The 21235-nt window shown below is 37.0% G+C and overlaps 1 protein-coding gene across 1 annotated transcript in view; it reads right to left on the reverse strand.

Annotated features, from left to right (window-relative positions):
- Positions 1-2081: 2081 nt before the first annotated feature.
- arrb1 (arrestin, beta 1) overlaps positions 2082-21235 on the reverse strand; it is a 54824-nt gene continuing 35670 nt past the window's right edge. The window contains exons 9-16 of the mRNA XM_014215431.3: positions 13480-13564; positions 13037-13109; positions 12593-12730; positions 7397-7480; positions 5197-5220; positions 4921-4991; positions 4746-4794; positions 2082-2207 (exon numbers count right to left, since the gene is read on the reverse strand). Of these exons, the coding sequence (XP_014070906.1) occupies positions 2102-2207; positions 4746-4794; positions 4921-4991; positions 5197-5220; positions 7397-7480; positions 12593-12730; positions 13037-13109; positions 13480-13564 (630 nt within the window). The 3' untranslated portion in view covers positions 2082-2101. The remainder of the gene's footprint in view (positions 2208-4745; positions 4795-4920; positions 4992-5196; positions 5221-7396; positions 7481-12592; positions 12731-13036; positions 13110-13479; positions 13565-21235) is intronic.

Genomic DNA, 21235 nt, shown 5'->3' on the forward strand with positions numbered 1-21235 from the left:
AAGTATTCACCCCCTTCGTGTTTTTCCTATTTTGTTGCATTACAACCTGTAATTTAAATAGATTTTTATTTGGATTTTATGTAATGGACATACACTAAATAGTCCAAATTGGTGAAGTGAAAAAAACTAAAAACAAACTTGTTTCAAAAAACAAACAAAAATAAAAAACGGAAAAGTGGTGCGTGCATATGTATTCACTCCCTTTGCTATGAAGCCCCTAAATAAGATCTGGTGTAACCAATTACCTTCAGAAGTCACATAATTAGTTAAATAAAGTCCACCTGTATGCAATCTAAGTGTCACATGATCTGAAAGGCCTCAGAGTCTGCAACACCACTAAGCAAGGGGCACCACCAAGCAAGCGGCACCATGAAGACCAAGGGGCTCTCCAAACAGGTCCGAGACAAAGTTGTGGAGAAGTACAGATCAGGGTTGGGTTATAAAAATATCCAAAACTCTGAACATCCCACGGATGCACCATTAAATCCATTATTAAAAAATGGAAAGAATATGGCACCACAACAAACCTGCCAAGAGAGGGCCGCCCACCAAAACTCATGGACCAGGCAAGGAGGGCATTCATCAGAGAGGCAATAAAGAGACCAAAGATAACCCTGAAGGAGCTACAAAGCTCCACAGCGGAGATTGGAGTATCTGTCCATAGGACCACTTTAAGCTGTACACTCCACAGAGATGGGCTTTATGGAAGTGTGGCCAGAAAAAAGCCATTGCTTAAAGAAAAAAATGAGCAAACATGTTCAGTGTTCGCCAAAAGGCATGTGGGAGACTCCCCAAACATATGGAAAAAGGTACTCTGGTCAGATGAGACAAAAACGTAGCTTTTTGGCCATCAAGGAAAATGCTATGTCTGGTGCAAACCCAACACCTCTCATCACCCCGAGACCTGCATCCCCATAGTGAAGCATGGTGGTGGCAGCATCATGCTGTGGGGATGTTTTTCATTGTCAGGGACTGGGAAACTGGTCAGAATTGCCACAGGAAATTCTTGAGGGAAACCTGTTTCAGTCTTCCAGAGATTTGAGACTGGGACAGAGGTTCACCTTCCAGCAGGACAATGACCATAAGCATACTGCTAAAGCAACAATTGAGTGATTTAAGGGGAAACATTTAAATGTCTTGGAATGGCCTAGTCAAAGCCCAGACCTCAATCCAATTGAAAATCTGTGGTATGACTTAAAGATTGCAGTACACCAGCGGAACCCATCCAACTTGAAGGAGCTGGAGCAGTTTTGCCTTGAAGAATGGGCAAAAATCCCAGTGGCTAGATGTGCCCAGCTTATAGAGACATACACCAAGAGACTTGCAGCTGTAATTGCTGCAAAAGGTGGCTCTACAAAGTATTGACTTTGGGGGGGGTGAATAGTTATGCACGCTCAAGTTTTCAGTTTTTTTGTCTTATTTCTTTGTTTCACAATAAAAAATATTTTGCATCTTCAAGGTGGTAGGCATGTTGTGTAAATCAAATGATACAAACCCCCCAAAAAATCTATTTTAATTACAGGTTGTAAGGCATCAAAAGAGGAAAAATGCGAAGGGGGTGAATGCTTCCGCAAGCCACAAGTCATTAATTAAAGGTGACTGTTCAGTCCTAATGAAACCATGTATAACAGCGTCATTAAAGGAGACTGTTCAGTCCTAATGAAGCCATGTATAACAGAGTCCTTAATGGTAGTGTATTTATCACAACTTTGTGCTGCTTTTAGCAAGACCTCCTCCTCCATATCCATACTCCAAGGTCCACCCACCTCAAACCACACCACACCTAGGCCTCAAGGTCCACTCCCCTCAAACCACACCACGACTAGGCCTCACGGTCCACTCCCCTCAAACCACACCACGACTAGGCCTCACGGTCCACCCCCCCTCAAACCACACCTAGGTCTCATTTCCTCTACACTTTCTCTCTAACATCCTTGCTGTATGGAGAAGACGAATGTGAACAAGAACAGGACAACGGCACCACTGTGAGTGTGTTTAAAAGGTCTCCCTGGACTCTAAAGGGTCTCCCTCTCTCCTCCAGTCACAGTAGCTCCTCTGTACCACAACACAGGAACAACACAGCAGCTTCCATCTCCCTCGTCTATCTGTGGTTCAGCTTGGGAGAGTCTGTACCCTCCTCATCCTCATCGTCTTTCGCTCCGATCAGCCGCTGCCGCGCAAAATCCTCAAAGATGATGTCATCGTCGCTGGAGAGAGTAAACTCAGTTAGTCAGGATCCAGAACTACACTTTAAGTGCATTAATGATTGATGGCAGACAGAGGGAGACATTTTGATTCATAGCAGACGGGGAGACATTTTGATTCATAGCAGACGGGTAGACATTTTGATTAATAGCAGACGGGGAGTCATTTTGATTCATGGCAGACGGGGAGACATTTTGATTAATAGCAGACGGGGAGACGTTTTGATTCATGGCAGATGGGGAGACATTTTGATTCATAGCAGACGGGGAGACATTTTGATTCATAGCAGACGGGGAGACATTTTGATTTATGGCAGACGGGGAGCCATTTTGATTCATGGCAGATGGGGAGCCATTTTGATTCATAGCAGACGGGGAGACGTTTTGATTCATAGCAGAAGGGGAGCCATTTTGATTCATGGCAGACGGGGAGACATTTTGATTCATAGCAGACGGGGAGACATTTTGGTTCATGGCAGACGAGGAGTCATTTTGATTCATGGCAGACGGGGGGAGACATTTTGATTCATGGCAGACGGGGAGCCATTTTGATTCATGGCTAAACATTTGTTTAGTAAACTGTATTAGACCAGAGATGGTTGGTAAAGTGTACTAGATCAGATGTTTAGTAAAGTGTATAAGATCAGATGTTAGTGAAATGTATTAGATCAGATTGTTCAGTAAAGTGTATTAGATCAGATGTTCAGTAAAGTGTATTAGATCAGATGTTCAGTAAAGTGTATTAGATTAGTTGTTTAGTAAAGTGTATTAGATTAGTTGTTTAGTAAAGTGTATTAGATCAGATGTTTAGTGAAGTGTATTAGATTAGAGACTATACTGTTTAAGCAATTATAAAGCTCACAGTCCTTCATAACTCTTTATAACCAATTCATATTGCATTACACATAGGTGGTTGAAAAAGGGGTGAAATCAAGATTACCACACAATTATTTTTGATTGTTTATTTACTGTAGGCCTATGTTCAGCTCAGCAAACGTCTTAGCTTATTCTGTTGTTGTTGTGTTGTTATTGTTGACGTTATTTATTTCGGTATTCAATCCGATCGCGGAGTTGGACAATGCACCATTTAAAAGTTAATTTTCCCACTGAACCCGACATACAGTATGCAGCATTTACTGTGAATGTGGCCTTCAGCGAACACAGGAACATTGCCTTTTAAAACATGCATTGCGGACAAACACATTTTGGATTGAATCCTGGCCATAGTCATTTACAGACAGTACAAAGGCGTAGAAACACGTCAGCACATCATGTCTGAAATGGTATTGTCAGCAGATCATGATACAGGTCCATCAACAACACGAATGCTTCTAACAGCCTGAGAGCTACAGAAAAAGAGGTGTGCTGGGAGAGACAACATTACATTGAAAGACATTGAATATTGAATGTATTATTCATAATTGGGCATATATGCTGGTTAATGTGCACGGCCAGAGATGGGCTGTTAGGCTGCATGGCCAGCGATGGGCTGTTAGGCTGCACGGCCAGAGATGGGCTGTTAGGCTGCATGGCCAGAGATGGGCTGTTAGGCTGCATGGCCAGAGATGGGCTGTTAGGCTGCACGGCCAGAGATGGGCTGTTAGGCTGCATGGCCAGAGATGGGCTGTTAGGCTGCACGGCCAGAGATGGGCTGTTAGGCTGCACGGCCAGAGATGGGCTGTTAGGCTGCACGGCCAGAGATGGGCTGTTAGGCTGCATGGCCAGAGATGGGCTTTTATAGAGAGGAAATGAAACAGGAGGAAGTGAAGCCATGTTTTATTGACGAGGACAAGTGGTGCAGTAAGCAGCAGGCAGAAGGCAGCAGACGGTAAGTAGAAGGCAGCAGGAAGTAAGCAGCAGGTATAAGTAGCAAGTAGAGGCAGTAAGCAGCAGGCAGTAAGCAACAGGCAGTAAGCAAAAGGCAGTAGTTAGCAGGCAGTACAGCAACAGGAAGTACGCAGCAAGCAGAAGGCAGTAAGCAACAAGCAGCAAGCAGAGAGCTGTAAGGAGCAGGCAGTAAGCAGAAGGCAGTAAGCAGAAGGCAGCAGGAAGTAAGCAGTAGGTATAAGTAGCAAGTAGAGGCAGTAAGCAGCAGGCAGTAAGCAACAGACAGTAAGCAAAAGTCAGTAGGCAGCAGGCAGTAAAGCAAAAGGCAGTAAGCAGCTGGCAGTAAAGCAAAAGGCAGTAAGCAGCAGGCAGTAAGCAGCAAGTAGAGGCAGCAAGCAGAAGACAGTAAGCAGCAGGCAGTAAGCAGCAAGTAGAGGCAGCAAGCAGAAGACAGTAAGCAGCAGGCAGTAAGCAGCAAGTAGAGGCAGCAAGCAGAAGGCAGTAAGCAGCAGGCAGTAAGCAGTAAGTAGAGACAGCAAGCAGAAGACAGTAAGCAGCAGGCAGTAAGCAGCAAGCAGAGGCAGCAAGCAGAAGACAGTAAGCAGCAGGCAGTAAGCAGCAGGCAGGATGTTAGAGTATCAGACAGATAGACAAACAGGCTGACTGTTATAGTCTGTTAAACTATCAGACAGACCAAGTGGTAGAGCTTCTTACTTTGTGTCAAATTCTATCAAGTTTGTGTCTATTGGCGCCTCGTCCGCAGCTGAAATACAATTAATGGACCATTATAATTCACCATTTTAAACCAAGAAAGGTTTTGTTGATCGACTTGATACAGAAAGACATTGAAAACTTGTGAACTGAAAACACTGCATGTGTAGAAACATACCATCTCTGTAGATTGCATCTTCGATTGGTTTGGGATGCATTAACGTAAAGGGGAGCTCAACATGGACGTCGCTGGAAAAGAAAATGAAACTGTATGTAGATGATTGATGTATGATGAACAAACGAGTTTATAAATTAGCATTTCGATGTAGTATTATATGTTACATCTTGTATTATTATATTAATATTACAGTCTGCTCTGTATAAACACGTACACTACAACTCCAGCCACCAATATTAGCATGCGACATGTCATTACAGAAACATCTATGTTTACCTTGTTGCAAGATCTCCTAAGAGTCTGAAATCAATGAAACATTGTCAGTTTTTTTTTTAACCTCAGACAGCAACACAGTAACATAACTATAGAATTAGGAATTAGAATACTAGAATGAACCATTAACCTTCTTATGATGACATAAAAGGTCAGCCATTTTGGTAAGGGAGCTGGTAAGCCAGTGATCAGCCAGTGCCGGGATAAGATATTGTGTAAAACATTTGAATTTTAAAATGATCTTCACAATATGTTTGTTAGCTCTATGTTGGTTTTTCGTAAATATGATTTGTAATTTTGTATATTATATATTGCATGTGTATTTATGCAGGGCTCATCCGTAAAATAAATCCGAGTCTCAGGATGACGTCCCTTTAAAAACAAAGATTAATAAAAAAAATGTAATTAATTAATTAATAGCTAGCCAGACAGTTTATGTGGAATGATTCCAATAATTTTTTTCCAATGAACTCCCAATATGCCAACATTCCATACAAACAATGCAGTCAATCCACAGCGATACACTGGCTGAAATCAGCTGATGAAAGGACTTTATTCAGTCTGTATCGCTGAAGCGTTACAGATTGCTCGATCGAAATATGAAGATCATTTACTGATGGAGCCGACATATGCACCGTTTACGTAAATGTAGTCTCCACTAAAGCGGAATCGTTGCCTTTAAATTTCAATCACGCTGTAACGCTGAATTTCCATGATACGGATTGAATAGAGCCCTAAGACAAGTTGTAAATGCAGCAAGTACTGATATTGCATCACATTATAACATTCGCAGCTTTCCAAAAAAACAACATTGAGACATTTATGGTCTGTTTACATATATTTTAGAGGCTATTAATCCAGAAAATTTGTGTAAAACCTGTGTAAACTGTGTAAACTTTATAATTATACGACAATAATTCTACTACAGCGTTTTTATATACCACATGCCTTACTTATTTTCCTGCATAAGTTAAATCAGGAAATGCACCACCTATTAGACTGGTTTGGATTTCTCCCTGACCACAATGGCTGCCATTTTCAAACCATTCTAGCACTTTGAGAGTTTATGACAATTCCCCTCTAGTAATTTAATAGGATGTCTATGAACATAACCCTAACTCGCAGACACCAATAAAATAGGGTTACGGTTATTAGGCAAAATGAACATACTGGTTCACAAACACCAAGATGTTTAAACCCTAACACCTAGATGTATGTTTAAACCCTAACACCTAGATGTATGTTTAAACACTAACACCTAGATGTATGTTTAAACCCTAACACCTAGATATATGTTTAAACCCTAACACTAACACCTAGATGTATGTTTAAACACTAACACCTAGATGTATGTTTAAACACTAACACTAACACCTAGATGTATGTTTAAACCCTAACACCTAGATATATGTTTAAACCCTAACACTAACACCTAGATGTATGTTTAAACACTAACACCTAGATGTATGTTTAAACCCTAACACCTAGATGTATGTTTAAACCCTAACACCTAGATATATGTTTAAACACTAACACCTAGATGTATGTTTAAACACTAACACCTAGATGTATGTTTAAACACTAACACTAACACCTAGATGTATGTTTAAACACTAACACCTAGATGTATGTTTAAACCCTAACACCTAGATGTATGCTTGTAAACCCTAACACCTAGATATATGTTTAAACACTAACACCTAGATGTATGTTTAAACCCTAACTCCTAGATGTATGTTTAAACCCTAACACTAACACCTAGATGTATGTTTAAACCCTAACACCTAGATGTATGTTTAAACACTAACACCTAGATGTATGTTTAAACCCTAACACCTAGATGTATGTTTAAACCCTAACACCTAGATGTATGTTTAAACCCTAACACCTAGATATATGTTTAAACACTAACACCTAGATGTACGTTTAAACCCTAGCTCCTAGATTTATGCTTAGACGCTCTTACTCCTAGATGCTGTTTAAACCTTACACGTAGATGAATGTTCATACACTTTCACCTACATGTATGTTTACACCCTAACACCTAGATTATGTTTAAACCCTAACACCTAGATGTATGTTTAAACCCTAACACCTAGATTATGTTTAAACACTAACACCTAGATGTATGTTTAAACACTAACACCTAGATGTATGTTTAAACCCTAAATCTAACACCAAGATGTATGTGTAAAGTGCATACCCGCCTCGAGACACAACAAGCTTCACTTTGACTTTGTAGGATACGATGATACCCAGGATCTCCTTGTTGGCTCCCTCTCTTAACCTGTTGATGGGACAAAAAAATCTATAAAGAAATCATCTTCTGACATCTTCTGATTATCACCAAGCCCTTCATTCTCCAGCTGGGATTGTGGAAGATGGTGGGGTTGTGGAAGCTGGTGGGATTGTGGAAGCTGGTGGGATTGTGGAAGTTGGTGGGGTTGTGGAAGCTGGTGGGATTGTGGAAGCTGGTGATTGTGGAAGTTGGTGGGGTTGTGGAAGATGGTGGGATTGAGGAAGCTGGTAGGATTGTGGAAGCTGGTGGGATTGTGGAAGCTGGTGGGATTGTGGAAGCTGGTGGGATTGTGGAAGCTGGTGGGATTGTGGAAATTGGTGGGGTTGTGGAAGATGGTGGGATTGTGGAAGCTGGTAGGATTGTGGAAGCTGGTGGGGTTGTGGAAGCTGGTGGGATTGTGGAAGCTGGTGGGATTGTGGAAGTTGGTGGGGTTGTGGAAGCTGGTGGGGTTGTGGAAGATGGTGGGATTGTGGAAGCTGGTGGGGTTGTGGAAGCTGGTGGGATTGTGGAAGCTGGTGGGATTGTGGAAGCTGGTAGGATTGTGGAAACTGGTGGGATTGTGGAAATTGGTGGGATTGTGGAAATTGGTGGGGTTGTGGAAGCTGGTAGGATTGTGGAAGCTGGTGGGGTTGTGGAAGCTGGTGGGATTGTGGAAGTTGGTGGGGTTGTGGAAGTTGGTGGGGTTGTGGAAGATGGTGGGATTGTGGAAGCTGGTGGGGTTGTGGAAGCTGGTGGGATTGTGGAAGCTGGTGGGATTGTGGAAGTTGGTGGGGTTGTGGAAGATGGTGGGGTTGTGGAAGCTGGTGGGATTGTGGAAGTTGGTGGGGTTGTGGAAGCTGGTGGGGTTGTGGAAGCTGGTGGGGTTGTGGAAGCTGGTGGGATTGTGGAAGCTGGTGGGATTGTGGAAGATTGTGGGATTGTGGAAGCTGGTGGGGTTGTGGAAGCTGGTGGGATTGTGGAAACTGGTGGGATTGTGGAAGCTGGTGGGGTTGTGGAAACTGGTGGGATTGTGGAAACTGGCGGGATTGTTGGTGGGATTGTGGAAACTGGTGGGATTATCGGTGGGATTGTGGATGCTGGTGGGATTGTTGTATACAGATATGAACTGTGTAATAGGAGAAAATATTGGATGACGACATCAAGACAATAATAGGGTCAATACACAACATGTCTGAAGACAGCGAGCCTAACTCCAGCTTTTATCCCTCCACAGTGGGGGAAACCTTAACATGACACAGCAGAGCACCCCCACACCATCACACCTCCTCCACCATGCTTCACGGTGGGAACCACACATACGGAGATCATCCGTTCACCTACTCTGCGTCTTACAAAGACAAATCTCAAATTTGGACTCATCAGACCAAAGGACAGATTTCCACCGGTCTAATGTCCATTGCTCGTGTTTCTTGGCCAAAGCAAGTCTCTTCTTCTTATTGGTGTCCTTAGTAGTGGTTTCTTTGCAGTAATTCGACCATGAAGACCTGATTCACACAGTCTCCTCTGAACAGTTGATGTTGAGATGTCTCTATTACTTGAAGTCTGTGAAGCATTTATTTGGGCGGCAATCTGAGGTGCAGTTAACTCTAATGAACGTATCTTCTGCAGCAGAGGTAACTCTGGGTCTTCCTTTCCTGTGACAGTCCTCATGAGAGCCAGTTTCATCATAGCGCTTGATGGTTTTTGCAACTGCACTTGAAGAAACTTTCAAAGTTCTTGAACTTTTCCAGATTGACTGACCTTCATGTCTTAAAGTAATGATGGACTGTCGTTTCTCTTTGCTTATTTGAGCTGTTCTTGCTATAATATGAGCTTGGTCTTTTACCAAATAGGGCTATCTTCTGTATACCACCCCTACCTTGTCACAACACAACTGATTGTCTCAAACGCATTAAGAACGAGAGTTAACAAATTAACAAGGCACACCTGTTAATTGAAATACATTCCAGGTGACTACCCCATGAAGCTGTTTGAGAGAATGCCAAGAGTGTGCAAAGCTGTCATCAAGGCAAAGGGTTGCTACTTTGAAGAATCTCAAATATAAAATATATTTTGATTTGTTTACTAAATAATTTTTTGGTTACTACATGATTCCATATGTCTTATTTCATAGTTTTGATATCTTCTCTATTATTCTACAATGTACAAAATAGTAAAAATAATGAAAAACCCTTGAATGAGTAGGCCTGTCCAAACTTTTGACTGGCACTGTATTATAGTATAGTATAGTATAGTATAGTATAGTATAGTATAGTATAGTATAGTATAGCATAGCATAGCATCGCATAGCATAGTATAGTATGATATAGTATAACAGTATTGTATAGCACAGCGTAGTATCTACTAGAATAGTATAGCATAGTATACAATAGTATAGTATAGTATAGCAGCATAGTATAGTATAACAGTATAGTATAGTAAAGCATAGTATATAATAGTATAGTGTAACATAGTATATAATAGTATAGAATAGAATAGTATAGTGGCCCATAGTATAGAATAGCATAGTGTAACATAATATAGAATAGTATAACATAGTATAGAATAGTATAACATAGTATAGAATAGTATAACATAGTATAGAATAGTATAACATAGTATATAATAGCATAGTGTAACATAGTATAGAATAGTATAACATAGTATAGAATAACACATAGTATAGAATAGTATAGCACAACATATTACAAAATAGTGTAACATATAGAATAGTACAACATAGTAGAGAATAGTACAACATAGTATAGAATAGTATATTATAACATAGTATAGAATAGTACAACATAGTATAGAATAGTATATTATAACATAGTATAGAATAGTACAACATAGTATAGAATAGTATATTATAACATAATATAGAATAGTACAACATAGTAGAGAATAGTATAACATAGTATAGAATAGTACAACATAGTAGAAAATAGTATAACATAGTATAGAATAGTATAACATAGTATAGTATAACATAGTATAGAATAGTATTGTATAACATAGTATTGTATAACATATTACAGAATAGTATAACATAGTATAGAATAGTATAGTATAACATCGGATAGAATAGTTTAGTATAGCATGCAATAGTAGAGTATAACATAGGACAGAATAGGATAGTATAAAATATTACAGAATAGTATAACATAGTATAGAATAGTGTAGTATAACATTGGATATAATAGTATAGTATAGTATAAAATAGTATAGTATAATATAGTATAGAATTGTTTAGTATAACATAGTATAGAACAGTCTAGCATAGTAAAGTATAACATATGGTAGAATATTATAGTATAACATAGCATAGAATAGTATAACATAGTATAAAATAGTATAATATAACACAGGATTGAATAGTATAGTATAACATAGTCTAACAAATTAGAGTATAACATATGGTAGAATATTATAGTATAACATAGTATAGAATAGTATAACATAGTATAATATAGTATAATATAACACAGGATTGAATAGTATAGTATAACATAGTATAGAATAGTATAGTATAACATAGTATAGAATAGAATAGTATAACAAAAAACAGAATAGTATAACATAGTATAGAATAGAATAGTATAACATAGTATAGAATAATATAGTATAGTATAACATAGTATACAATAATATAGTATAGTATAACATAGTATAGAATAGTATAACATAGTATAGAATAATATAGTATAGTATAAAATAGTATAGAATAATATAGTATAGTATAACATAGTAAAGAATAGAATAGTATAGTATACCATAGTATAGAATAGTATAGTATAACATGGTATAGAATAGTATAGTATAACATAGTAAAGAATAGAATAGTATAGTATACCATAGTATAGAATAGTATAGTATAACATGGTATAGAATAGTATAGTATAACATAGTATAGAATAGTATAGTATAACATGGTATAGAATAGTATAGTATAACATGGTATAGAATAGTATAGTATAAAATAGTATAGAATAATATAGTATAGTATAACATAGTAAAGAATAGAATAGTATAGTATACCATAGTATAGAATAGTATAGTATAACATGGTATAGAATAGTATAGTATAACATAGTATAACGTGGTATAACATAGTTTAGAATATTATACTATTGTATAAAATAGTTAACACAGAATAGTATAGCATGACATAGTATAGTATAGTATAACAGCATATATAATTGTATAGTATAACATAGTATAGAATAGTATAGTATAACAGTATAGTATAACATAGTAAAGAATAGAATAGTATAGTATAACATAGTATAGAATAGTATAGTATAGCATAACATAGTATAAAATAGTATAATATAACACAGGATTGAATAGTATAGTATAACATAGTAAAGAATAGAATAGTATAGTATAACATAGTAAAGAATAGAATAGTATAGTATAACATAGTATAGTATAACATAGTTTAGAATAGTATGGTATAACATAATATAGTATAACATAGAATAGTATAGTTTAGTATAGTATAACACAGTATGGTATGGTATAACATAGTTTAGAATATTATAGTATAACATAGTATAGTATGACATTGTTTAGAATAGTATAGTATAACATACTATAGTATAGCATAGCATAGTATAGTATAACATCATTTAGTATAACATAGTTTAGAATAGTATAGTATAGTATAGTATAACATAGTATAGCATAGTATTGTATAACATAATTTAGTATAACATGGTTTAGAATATTATAGTATAACATAGTGTAGTATAACATAGTATAATATAACATAGTTTAGAATAGTATAGTATAGCTAGTATACCATGGTATAGTATACCATAGTATAGTATTGCATAGTATAGTATAACATAATTTTGTATAACATAGTTTAGAATAGTATAGTATCGCATAGTATACCATAGTATAGTATAACATAGGTTAGAATAGTATAGTATAGTATAGCATAGTATAGTATAACATAGTATACAATAGTATAGTATAGTATAGTATAGTATAACATAGGTTAGAATAGTATAGCATAGTATAACATCGTATAGTATAGTATAACATAATATAATATAGTATAACATAGTATAGAATAACATAGTATAGCATAGTATATTAACATATTGTACTCACAATGTACTAGAAGCCAGGTTTGTGTCCTCGTGTTTCAGTTTCCCGTCCAATGCCAGACCACGCTTCTCCCGGTTGTTGTTGAGGAAGGGGGTGAGGGTGTAGACTTTACAAAACGTTGAACTTGGAGCCACCACGTCACTGGAAAAAACGATAATCAATTGTAATCAATAACACCAGATCAATTACATGAGGTTGACGTACTGTACATGAAGATGGTTCTTATCTGTGATAATGACTAATGCTTGGCCTGTTTTTTCATTGACTTATAGTCTCAATTTGTGTTTATGACGGTTAACCAGGCGTACCATCCAGCAATGTCTCAATCCTAAGAAACACTATGACGATAGTATTGTATCGCTATATCCACATTTCAGATTAGTTATTGAAGACTGGACTGGCCTACATGTCAGATTTCTGTATTGTATAGAAGGTAAAGAAACGTACTCTGTCTCCTCTGTAGCGACCGGGCATCTGTATTGTGCTGTGTTGAATAGGCAGATGTCTGCATACTGACGCACTGTGAATAGAAATTACAATCCTTAGAGATGTAGTATCTTAATTTGATCACTCTTTGGTTGCACTGCAGGAAATTTTAGATGAGCTTCATGATTTACATGAAATCATAAAATAAACTGACAATAATACATTGTTACATTAACAGTATTGCACTTTTCATGTAGCCTACTTTTGGCCAGCTAATAACGTTAACCACCGTTCAAACAACATTATGGACTAAACGTTCAAATCCTGTTGCTGCAGGATATTTTTTTTTTTTGCTGTGACAATAATATAGGTCAAAGATCCTACATCTGTAGAACGTATCAACGTTCTGAAAGAAACACACAGGACTACCAGTAATTTGATACTGATGTGTATGTCGCAGTCACCTGAAATCTTCATTTTCTTCACTGTCTTGTTGGTGTTGTTTGTGACGTGAACGTTGACACTGATAGGCTCCCCGTGGTAGTAGATCTGGAAGGAAAGATGCAAAAGATATTACTGTACCCCCCAAACAAACACCCTCCTCCACCCAGAAAAACAGCAGGCCTAGTAACGTAGAGTAATGTGGATTAACACTGTATAATGTAGAGTAATGTAGTATGATGTAGAGTAATGTAGTATAATGCAGAGTAATGTAGTATGATGTAGAGTAATGTAGTATAATGTAGAGTAATGTAGTATGATGTAGTATGATGTAGAGTAATGTTGTATGATGTAGAGTAATGTGGATTAACACTGTATAATGTAGAGTAATGTAGTATAATGTAGTATTATGTAGAGTAATGTAGTATAATGTAGAGTAATGTAGTATAATGTAGTATTATGTGAATTAACACAGTATAATGTACAGTAATGTAATATAATGTAGTATGATGTAGAGTAATGTAGTATAATGTAGTATGATGTAGAGTGATGTAGTGTAATGTAGTATAATGTAGTATGATGTAGAGTACTGTTGTATGATGTAGAGTAATGTAGTATAATGTAGAGTGATGTAGTATAATGTAGTATGATGTAGAGTAATGTAGTATAATATAGAGTGATGTAGTATAATGTAGTATGATGTAGAGTAATGTGGATTAACACTGTATAATGTAGAGTAATGTAGTATAATGTTGAGTAATGTAGTATAATGTAGTATGATGTAGACGAATGTAGTATAATGTAGAGTAATGTAGTATAATGTAGTATGATGTAGAGTAATGTAGTATCATGTAGAGTAATGTAGCATAATGTGGAGTAATGTAGTATAATGTAGTATGATGTAGAAGAATGTAGTATAATGTAGTGTAATGTAGTATAATGTAGTATGCTGTCGAGTAATGTAGTATAATGTAGAGTAATTCAGTATAATGTGGTATGATGTAGAGTAATGTAGTATAATGTCGAGTAATGTAGTATAATGTAGAGTAATGTGGTATACTGTTGAATAATATAGAGTAATGTAGTACGATGTAGAGTAATGTAGTTAAATGTAGAGTGTAGTATGATGTAGAGTAATGTAGTATAATGTATAGAAATGTAGAGTAATATAGTATGATGTAGAGTAATGTAGTATAATGTATAGAAATGTAGAGTAATATAGTATGCTGTAGAGTAATGTAGTATAATGTAGAGCAATGTAGTATAATGTAGAATAACATAGTATGATGTAGAGTAATGTAGTATAATGTATAGAAATGTAGTGTAATGGAGTATGATGTAGAGCAATGTAGTAGAATGTAGAGTAATGTAGTATAATGTAGTATGATGTAGAGTAATGTAGTATAATGTAGAGTAATGTAGTATAATGTAGTGTAATGTGGAGTAATGTGTTATGATGTAGAGTAATGTAGAGTAATGTAGTAGAATGTAGAGTAATGTAGTATAATGTAGTATGATGTAGAGTAATGTAGAGTAATGTAGTGTAATGTTGAGTAATGTAGTATAATGTAGAGTAATGTAGTATAATGTAGTATGACGTAGAGCAGTGGTTCCAAAACATTTTATAGTCCCGTACCCCTTCAAACATTCAACCTCCAGCTGTACCCCCTCTAGCACCAGGGTCAGCGTACTCTCAAATGTCGTTTTTTGCCATCATTGTAAGCCTGCCACACACACACTATACGATACATTTATTAAACATAAGAATGAGTGTGAGTTTTTGTCACAACCCGGCTCAACAATTTTGCTCTTTATTTAACTATCTTACATATAAAACCTTATTTGTTCATCGAAAATTGTGAATAACTCACAACAGGTTAATGAGAAGGGTGTGCTTGAAAGGATGCACATAACTCTGCATCAATAACATTTTCAGGGCATGGGCATGAAAGGGTGAACGAATCCAGTTGTTTGTGTCATCCGTTTCGGGAAAGTACCTGCGTAATTGCGCACCCAGCCACTCAGGTGCTTCGCTATATCACATTTGACATTGTCCGTAAGCTTGAGTTCATTTACACACAAAATCATACAATGATGGAAAGACCTGTGTGTTGTCCTTGTTAATGAAGACAGAGAAGAGCTCCAACTTCTTAATCATAGGCTCAATTTTGTCCCCCACATTGAATATAGTTGCGGAGAGTCCCTGTTATCCTATATTCAGATCATTCAGTTGAGAAAAAACATCACCCATATAGGCCAGTCGTGTGAGAAACTCGTCATCATGCAAGCGGTCAGACAAGTGAAAATTATGGTGAGTAAAGAAAACTTTAAACTCATCTCTTAATGTAAAAAAACGTGCCAATACTTTGCCCCTTGATAAAAGCGTTACATGGTCGCTGCCCATATCATTGCAAAATGCAGGAAATACACGAGAGTTCAGGGCCTTGCTTTAACAAAGTTAACAATTTTCACTGTAGTGTCCAAAATGTCTTTCAAGTTGTTGCTGCCAAGGCATTCCCATTTCCATCCAGCTGTAACACATAGAATTCACTGGTATGCGAAGCAGTAATTGTTTCAAATCATCTCCTGCCATGTCACTGATGCGTCGTGAAACAGTGTTGTTTGATGAAGTCATTGTCTGTATATTCTTTTTTCGCCTTTTCCCCGAGCAGCAGGAAGAATTAAGTCCTCCACAATAGTATGGGGCTTGCCTGTCCTCGCCACTCGGTAGCTCACATATAAGACACTTCTAGCCCCTTCTCATTAATGGTATCTGTTGCTTTTATACATGTCTTATTACTCGAAAGTCATCTTAATTCTCGGTCAAAAACTCCCGTGGCTTATTTTTCAAATAGGCATATTTTGTTTCTAAATGTGAGTTTCATCGAGCTGTGATATTGTCACGCCCTGACCTGAGAAAGCCGTTTTTCTGTTTGGTTAGGTCAGGGTGTCATAGGCGTCGTAAGGATTGGACCAAGGCGCAGTGGGTAAAGTGCTCATCTTCTTAAATTTATTTCAAGAACACTCAAAACAAAATAAACAAACGATGATAACAGTTCCATAAGGCTCCCAGGCTATACAGAAAATAACCACCCACAAAATACAAGTGAAAACAAACCCAACTAAATATGGCCTCCAATTAGAGACAACGACAACCAGCTGCCTCTAATTGGAGGTCATTGCCAAAAACCCAACATATAAATAGAAAACTAGATATACACATAGAAATAGAAAATATAGAATCTAAACCAAAAACACCGAAACACACAAAACAAACACCCCCTGCCACGCCCTGACCAAACTACAATAACAAATAACCCCTTATACTGGTCAGGACGTGACACAGGGTGTGACACGGGGTGGGCATTCTATGTCATTATATTTCTTTGTTTTGGCCGAGTATGGTTTCCAATCAGAGGCAGCTGTCTATCGTTGTCTCTGATTGGGAATCATACTTAGGCAGCCTTTTCCCCACCTGTGTTTGTGGGTAATTATTATTTCTGTGAGTGTTTTGTGTGCGCCACAGTTACGTCACATTTCTTTCTGTTTATTGTTTTGTTCGGTTTTCTCCAATAAAGAATGTGGAATTACCGGCACGCTGCGCCTTGGCTGATATATGACAGGGAGTTTGAGGTCCGTGAACGTGACAGATATAGTACTTTTGCACATATAACACACTGTGGCTGAGGAAAGGCACTACTCCTAATATAAGTGAACCCCAAATCAATGTAGTTCTCATCATATTTGCACCTCTTCGATAGTCCAACGTCCCGGTCTGTCGTTCGGTACTTTCCCGGGTAAAGGGGGGCAGTAACTCTTCGGCTGCATCAGATTCACAACTGTCAGTGTCCATGCTAGCTGGGCTAACAACAAAATGTAGAATTACTGATGCTAGCATTGGATGTGCTCATGGAAGCAGAACAACTTGTGTCGTCGACAGGTGCAGGTGTAGTACTGCTGGTAGTAGCAGGTGTAGTACTGCTGGTAGTAGCAGGTGTAGTACTGCTGGTAGTAGCAGGTGTCGTACTGCTGGTAGTAGCAGGTGTCGTACTGCTGGTAGTAGCAGGTGTAGTACTGCTGGTAGTAGCATGTGTAGTACTGCTGGTAGTAGCAGGTGTAATACTGCTGGTAGTAGCAGGTGTAGTACTGCTGGTAGTAGCAGGTGTAATACTGCTGGTAGTAGCAGTACTACCAGTACAGCTGGTATGTGTCTCTATGGACGCGGGCCTTACTTTTTTTTAACCATTTATCAATTTTGGAGCAAACGGAATGAGCAGCTACATTTGGCTACATACGGACCATTAGCGGTTAATGTGATTGGATGTTAATTATTAATTATTTAATTATTTAACTAGGCTACCTGTATTTGACAATGTGTTGTTATTTTGCTCTACACATTTAAAAAAAAATGTGAATCACATTTTATTTTACCCTCGGCGGCACTGCACATACCCCAGTTTGGGTATACCTAATGTAGAGTAATGTAGAGTAATGTAGTATAAAGTAGCGTAATGTAGTATAATGTACAGTAATGTAGTATAATGTAGAGTAATGTAGTATAATGTACAGTAATGTAGTATAATGTAGAGTAATGTAGTATGATGTAGGGTAATGTAGTATGATGTAGAGTAATGTAGTATAATGCAGAGTACTGTAGTATAATGTAGAGTAATGTAGTATAATTTAGCATGATGTAGTATAATGTAGAGTAATGTAGTATGATGTAGAGTAATGTAGTGTCATGTAGAGTAATGTAGTATATTATACTGTAATGTAGAGTAATGTAGTATGATGTAGAGTAAAGTAGTATGATGTAGAGTGATGTAGTATAATGTGGAGTAATGTAGTATAATGTGGAGTAATGTAGTATAATGTAGCATAATGTAGTATAATGTAGCATAATGTAGTATAATGTAGCATAATGTAGTATAATGTGGAGTAATGTAGTATAATGTAGCATAATGTCGTATAATGTAGCATGATGTAGTATAATGTAGAGTAAAGTAGTATAATGTAGCGTAATATAGTATAATGTAGAGTAATGTAGTATGACGTAGAGTAATGTAGTATGATGTAGAGTAATGTAGAGTAATGTAGTGGAATGTAGAGTAATGCAGCATATTATACTGTAATGTAGAGTAATGCAGTATATTATACTGTAATGTAGAGTAATGTAGTATGATGTAGAGTAAAGTAGTATGATGTAGAGTGATGTAGTATAATGTGGAGTAATGTAGTATAATGTGGAGTAATGTAGTATAATGTAGCATAATGTAGTATAATGTAGCATAATGTAGTATAATGTAGCATAATGTAGTATAATGTAGAGTAATGTAGTATAATGTAGAGTAATGTAGTATGATGTAGGGTAATGTAGTATAATGCAGAGTACTGTAGTATAATGTAGAGTAATGTAGTATAATTTAGCATGATGTAGTATAATGTAGAGTAATGTAGTATGATGTAGAGTAATGTAGTGTCATGTAGAGTAATGTAGTATAATATACTGTAATGTAGAGTAATGTAGTATACTGTAGAGTAATGTAGTATGATGTAGAGTAAAGTAGTATGATGTAGAGTGATGTAGTATAATGTAGAGTAATGGAGTATAATGTAGAGTAATGGAGTATAATGTAGAGTAATGTAGTATAATGTAGTATAATGTACCGTAATGTAGTATAATGTAGCATAATGTAGTATAATGTAGAGTAATGTAGTATAATGTAGAGTAATGTAGTATGATGTAGGGTAATGTAGTATAATGTAGAGTAATATAGTATATTGTAGAGTAATGTAGTATGATGTAGAGTAATGTAGTATGATGTAGAGTAATGTAGAGTGATGTAGTGTAATGTAGTATAATGTGGTATAATGTAGAGCAATGTCGTATAATGTAGAGTAATGTAGTATGATGTAATGTAGTATAGCGTAGCGTAATGTAGTATGATGTAGAGTAATGTGGATTAACATAGTGCAATGTGGAGCAATGCAGTATAATGTAGAGTAATGTAGCATAATGTATTGTAATGTAGGGTAATGTAGTATAATGTAGAGTAATGTAGTATAATGTAGAGTAATGTGAATTAACATCGTATAATGTAGAGCAATGTACTATAATGTAGAGTAATGTGGATTAATGTAGTATAATGTACTGTAATGTAGGGTAATGTAGAGTAATGTGGTTTGACATATAAACATGTACTGTGAGGAATTTAAATATTGTATGGTTGATGAGGCAAAATAAATGGCAAATAAGTCTGGCTGCACAACCGATTGGCAAACATACTGCAAATTGAGAAATCATGTCACTAAACTGAATCAAAAGAAGAAACTACACTATGAAACAAACATAAATTACAAAGAATTATAGTAAAAAGCTTTGGAGCAACTCCAATGTAATGCTGTGAAAAAAAGGGCTAACCCAGCTCCATCATTCATTGAATCAGAGTAATGTAGTCCCGTGTGGCTCAGTTGGTAGAGCATGGTGTTTGCAACGCCAGGGTTGTGGGTTCGATTCCCACGGGGGGCCAGTACAGGGAAGAAAAAAAATGTATGAAATGTGTGCATTCACTACTGTAAGTTGCTCTGGATAAGAGCGTCTGCTAAATGACTAAAATGTAAATGTAATGAATCAGATGGCTCTTTCTTCACAAAACCCACTGATATTGACAACTACTTTAATGATTTAGCAAATTGGCAAGATTATCAAATTTAGGCGTGACATGCCAGCAACAAACGCTGACACAACACACCCAAGTATATCTGTCCAAATTATGAAAGACAAGCATTGTAATTCTGAATTCCGTAAAGTAAGTGTGGAAGAGGTGAAAAAATTATTGTTGTCTATCAACAATGACAAGCCACCGGGGTCTGACAACTTGTATGGAACATTACTGAGGATAATAGCGGACGATATTGCCACTCCTATTTACCATATTTTCAATTTAAGCCTACTAGAGAGCGTGTGCCCTCAGGCCTGGAGGGAAGCAAAAGTCATTTCGCTACCTAAGAATTGTAAAGCCCCCTTTACTGGCTCAAATAGCCGACCAATCAGCCTGTTACCAACCCTTTGTAAAGTTTGGGAAAAAATTGTGTTTGACCAGAAACAATGCTATTTCACAGTAAACAAATTGACAACAGACTTTCAGCACAGTTATAGGGAAGGACATTTAACAAGCACAGCACTCACACAATGACTAATGATTGGCTGAGAGAAATTGATAAAAAGATTGTGGGTGCTGTTTTGTTAGACTTCAGTGCGGCTTTTGATATTATTGATCATAGTCTGCTGCTGGAAAAACGTATGTGTTATGGCTTTACACCCCCTGCTATAATGTGGTTAAAGAGTTACCTGTCTAACAGAACACAGAGGGTGTTCTTTAATGGAAGCCTCTCCAACATAATCCAGTTAGAATCAGGCATTCCCCAGGGCAGCTGTTTAGGCCCCTTACTCTTTTCAATCTTTACTAACGACATGCCACTGGCTTTGAGTAAAGCCAGAGTGTCTATGTATGCGGATGACTCAACACTATACACGTCAGCTATTACAGCGACTGAAATGACTGCAACACTTAACAAAGAGCTGCAGTTAGTTTTAGAATGGGTGGCAAGGAATAAGTTAGTCCTAAATAAAACAATTTAAAAGCATTGAAAAGCATTGAATTTGGGACAAATCCTTCACTAAACTCTAAACCTCAACTAAATCTTGTAATAAATAATGTGGAAATTGAGCAAGTTGAGGAGACTAAACTGCTTGGAGTAACCCTGGATGGTAAACTG

This window comes from Salmo salar, chromosome 09 (assembly GCF_965601325.2).
Source record: "Salmo salar chromosome 09, fSalSal1, whole genome shotgun sequence".
NCBI classification, from domain to species: Eukaryota; Metazoa; Chordata; class Actinopteri; order Salmoniformes; family Salmonidae; genus Salmo; species Salmo salar.